Below are 5182 nucleotides of genomic sequence, written 5' to 3' on the forward strand. Positions count from 1 at the left end.
GACGGTGAACTGCTACAGAGAGACCTGGACAAAGTCTGGGAATGGAGCCAAAAGTGGGAAGTGAACTTCAACAGTAAGAAATGTAGTATAATGGAGTTTCGAAAAAGTAAAAAGAGAATATCAGGACAATATCAAATCGGTACAAAGGAAGTAAAGAAAGTTTCGAAAAGGACCTTAGAGTAATTATCACCAAAGACATATTCCCAGACAAGCATATAAACAAAATAGTCGGAGAAACTTACAATTTACTAAGATAAATAAAGGTGGGTTTTAATTACTTGGATGAAGTAATGGTAAAAAAATATATATGTATATTTGTCACTGATAAGACCAAGATTGGAGTACGCTGCGACACTATGGACACAGAGTACAAAAAAGAATATATGGAAATTAGAAAGAATCCAGCGAGTAACGACAAAGATGGCTCCCTCACTTTCAAAATTGACATACGAACAAAGATTGGCTAAACTGGTACTACCAACACTGGAACAAAGAAGAGAAAGCGGAGATGTATTGACCTTTTACAGAATCATGAGAGGCATGGAAGTCCGAGACATTGTTTACGCTCACTCAGGTTAAAAAATTAGGCATTAACACTAGCCTAGGATTAATTTAGGTATACTGGACTCTTGCGTATATAGGCGTAAGTACAAGTATATAGGTCATCACAGTTGATAAGCAGTACTAGAGTACGGTGGGGCGAAAGGTTATTGGATATTTTTTATTTATTTGTTTGCTTTGCTTTAAATCCAGTGCTCTTCAAAGTGCCCCCACCGCATCCATAAACACGTGATGTGTATCGATGTGGCTCAATGTAAGTATGTATGTATATGTACATGTGCATATATAAATATATGGAAAGAGTGGTGTAGGTAAAGTCCAGGAAGGAGCAGAAGTATTTTATTCTCTAACGTTTCGACAGAGTCTTCTTCAGAGAGATAATGGTATAGGTAAATTGAGATACATTGTTTAAATACTAAGCGGGTCATCTCACAGGTCGCCTTGGGATAGAATTCGCTGTATGTGCCCCCTTGATGATCAATCTTGCTGCTACGTGTGCTAAGTTTACAAATCCTTCTCTATGATGGGTTGAACTAAAAGTGTTGATATATGGAGCTTCGATAGTATTCCTAACTTTAATTTCAATAAATTTTTAGTCAAGAATTACCGATGGAACAAAAAGGACGTCGACAAAGGCTTCAAGCAAGGAATAGTTGCATGCTACCAAGCGCTAGCGGAAGGAGAATGCGGTATACTCAGAAGATTTAGAGAGGCGTTAATAAGATTACAAAAACACACGGACCTTGTCATAACACAAACAGACAAGGGTGGTGGAATAGTGATTATGAAGAAAACAGACTACAATGAAAAAATGCAGGAGCTTCTAGATGACAGAAATACGTACAAGAATGTAGAAATAGGTAACGCAAGTAGGAAAGCGGAGGAATTCAAGAAAGAAGCAAGAAAGATTTTGTCCAGCTCAGCTAGAAGAGAAAAACTACTAGGCCTACTCGAAGAAGCCCCAAGAACACCAAGGATGAGAGGGATTCCCAAAGTACACAAGCCAGGAATCCCGATGAGACCCATTACCTCAGGAAAAGGAAGTGCACCTCATCGACTCGCAAAACATCTTGCGAAACCGTTATCTGCAGCAATAGGCACAATCAGCAGCGCACATTTACAAAACTCCACTGATTTAATCAACAGATTAAAGCACTTAGATTTAAACAAAAAGAAGATGGCCAGTTATGACGTAAAAGCTCTGTTCACCAACGTAGAGATTGAAGGGGCAATGAAAGCAGTAGCGAAGGTGCTAAATCAAGTGACAGTGATTTACTGGTTAAAAAATCAGACTTTGTGAAATTAATTTCATTATATGTAACATTCAACTGCTTCACTTTTAACAACCAAGAGTATGTACAAGTCCGAGGCTTAGCTATGGGATCTCCTCTTAGTGCCATTATGGCAAACCTTTACATGGAAACATTTGAAGTAGATAAATACATGCGTATCATGGGAAGAGGAGCATCCTGTTTTCGCTACGTAGACGACGTACTAGTTATAGTACCAGAAAATACTGATTTAGATAACAAACTTTGTAGGCTCAATAGTGTAAATAGGTACATAGAATTCACAGTGGAAAAGGAGATAGACAAAAAAAAAAAAAAACTGCCATTTTTAGACACGGTAATACATCGTATTGATGGAAGTGCAAAATTTTCAGTATATAGGAAACCAACAAACAAAAAAGATTTTATTCATTACTTATCGCGACACTACACAAGAACGAAATCCGTCATAATAATTGGCTTTTTCCTTAGAGCATTTAGAATATGTAGCGAAGAAATTTTACACGACAAATGTAAACACACTACAGAGACGTTCAGCCTCCTGAAATATCCACCGGGTCTCTTACAAAAACTGAAAAATAACACCAAGCAAATATGGAGAAGGAAAAACACAGTCACAGAAGAACAGAGGAAAGAAAAAGATTTTTTGTGGTTCCTTACTCTACAAGAGGTAAATTAATTTCCAAGTTTCTCGCAAGAATAGGAATAGATATCGCACACTCCTCAGGACAGAAGACGAGGGATATTTTGTCCAATAATCAGCACACGGGAGAGAAAAATGAAAACAGCGTGGTTTACAAGATTCCATGTGGTGGATGTGATGCAGCTTATTTCGGATAAACTTCACGAGGAATTACAAAAAGATTATACGAACACAAGAACGACATGCGACACGAAGCACGACGATACTGAAATTATTTCAGCCCTGGGCAGGATTCAAACCCGGACCGCCGTAGTGACAGTCGGGGACTCTACCAATCGCGCCACCGAATCGTGTGTGTGTGTGTGTGTGTGTGTGTGTGTGTGTGTGTGTGCGTGTGTTTGTGTTTGTGCGTGTGTGTTTGTGTGTGTGTGTGTGTTTGTGTGTGTGTGTGTGTGTGTGTGTGCGTGTGTGTGCGTGCGTGCGTGCGTATGTGTGTGTGTGTGTGTGTGTGTGTGTGTGTGTGTGTGTGTGTGTGTGTGTGTGTTTGTGTGTGTGTGTGTGTGTGTGTGTGTGTGTGTGTGTGTGTGTGTGTGTGTGTGTGTGTGTGTGTGTGTGTGTGTGTGTGTGTGTGTGTGTGTGTGTGTATGTGTGTGTTTGTGTGTGTGTCCCAACTATTTCTACAGTGGGAACAGAAGAAAAAACTGGAGACTAGTTGTCTAAATATTTTGAGTGCTGAATGCAGTCCTTTTCAGCAGCACAGAGGTCGAGGGGGGTGAATATTATCTTTATATGAGCGCTTTTACATAAAAAGGAATAGGGGAAGAAACACAGACTCACTATTGGTCTTCGAATATCATATCTGGCCTTATGATCTGAATCATCGTTAACAGGCATCTTCTCCATGACAAAACCATACTTTTGTTTGCAAAAATGTAAAATGTAAAAAGATGATTGATGAAACACAAGTGCAAACTAGTGCGATGATTTATGTTACTGGGAGGGGGAATTTGTCTTGGAATGATTGCAGCTTGGTTTTAAAGAAGAACAAAATGTCATCAACACAAACGTTCGTAAATAACGAGATAACAACAAGACTTAACACTCTAAGACCTCTAATTCTCTTGATAAAATTCTCTGAATGCTTTATATGGGGGTTAAAGAAATTCCCAACAATAGTGAGAAAATATCTGTTAGCCATTTGGATACCTTGCTAAACCAAGAACCTCGGTTGGAGATGGGCCTAAGAGGGGTTCCTACTTTGTGCAATTTAGAAAGACTGTAAAAATAAGGCAATTTAGTATTAAAAACCTTTAGCTTGGAAACACATTCATTGTTTCTAATATTACATCATACCTTCCTGTTAAAGAAGCAGCCACGTCTCTATTTATTTTTTCTTTGCAGATTTTTTATAGGTGCTATTGTCTTTGAAAAGATTCATGGCTTTTTCAACATACGTATCAAGGTCTAGTACAGGGGTAGGAAATCTTTTTAGCTGAAAGAGCCTTGAAAGGCAACTATTTTTAAATGTATCTCACTGAGGACCATATGATATTTTCCAACACTGAATTTATTCTTTATAATCACGTTATACTAAAGTTAAGCAATAATGAATTAAATACTTCTTACCAAGATGACTAATGTGACTTCTGGTGATGCGTGGTTTTAATGACGGCTTTGTAGTCTGGTTGATACTTGGTCAAGTTAAGCTTCATACAAGCATTGAGGCCTCCATCTGTTAAACGTGACCGTAGGTTGGTCTTGATGTTTTTCAGATGTGAGAACGACTGCTCACATACATATGTAGACCCAAATATAGTCAACATGGTAATACTCATACGCTGCAGTGTGTAATATGCGAAAGGAAGCGCATTCCAATTTTTGAAAATCAGCTGGTCTTTGGATTTTTTTTTTTTTTTTTTTTTTTTTTTTGTCCACTTCTACTTACTCGACAACGCTGTTTGCTGGCGCGCAAGTTCTTCAATATCTCCCTTCACTGACTTCAATTTAATCACCTTCTTGTCTGAAGCTTTGAGGTCAGCAACTTCTACCTCAAAATCTTTTATGGAGACATCAGGGATGCTCAGGTCAGCTTTGTCCACTGCACACTCGTGTGGATGTGTGATGAACTTGAAAAGACAAGTGCGCTCACGAAATTCTACAACGTGCTTTGAATGATTGCAGGAGACTTGATGTGAAGCCAGCTAGGTGCTGGAGATCACAATATTGAGCGGGGTCATTTTCTGTGCACGCATTTTTAAATTGTCTCAGTCTCAAAGTGTAGCAAACGACCTGTTTCAATATCCCCAATAGAGTTTCATCTTTTTTTCAAATGGACACACTGCTTGTTGGAGGGATAAGACTATTTCCAATGCCTTGCATTTTCAAGTTGAACTGATTCAGATGCTCAGTCATGCTCAGGAGCCACTCATCGTTAGCTAGCTCAGGATGCTTGACGCCTTTCATTTCAAGGAGAGTTCGAATTTCGCTCAGGCAAGCCGCATAGCGGCTGAGCACCTTCCCTATTGACAACCAACGCACATTGTTGTGCATAAGCAGACCTGGGTAATTATTCCTAACTTCATCAAGCAGTGCTTTAAACTGATGATCATTTAAAGCTCGAACAACAGCGACAACATCTCACCAAACTGCTCGCCACACGTCTGAGTACAAAGCGGCTCCTGGTGTAGAA

The 5182-nt window shown here is 39.2% G+C and overlaps 1 protein-coding gene across 1 annotated transcript; it reads left to right on the forward strand.

Annotated features, from left to right (window-relative positions):
• The first annotated feature begins 792 nt into the window (after positions 1–792).
• Positions 793–1861, forward strand: LOC143023731 (uncharacterized). The gene is made up of 2 exons (XM_076182331.1): positions 793–814; positions 1158–1861. Exons 1-2 carry the CDS (start codon positions 793–795, stop codon positions 1859–1861), a joined length of 726 nt encoding a protein of 241 aa, XP_076038446.1.
• The last annotated feature ends 3321 nt before the right edge of the window (positions 1862–5182 follow it).

This window comes from Oratosquilla oratoria, unplaced genomic scaffold, assembly GCF_046742065.1.
Source record: "Oratosquilla oratoria isolate Oo_2021 unplaced genomic scaffold, ASM4674206v1 SCAFFOLD56, whole genome shotgun sequence".
In the NCBI taxonomy this organism is placed as follows: Eukaryota; Metazoa; Arthropoda; class Malacostraca; order Stomatopoda; family Squillidae; genus Oratosquilla; species Oratosquilla oratoria.

Excerpts from the sequence above, each read along its gene's own strand:
- LOC143023731 (XM_076182331.1), top strand. The coding sequence starts at position 793 with ATGTGTATCGATGTGGCTCAAT. Across the intron at positions 815-1,157 it reads GTGTATCGATGTGGCTCAAT|TCAAGAATTACCGATGGAAC; the intron begins GTAAGTATGTAT and ends ATAAATTTTTAG.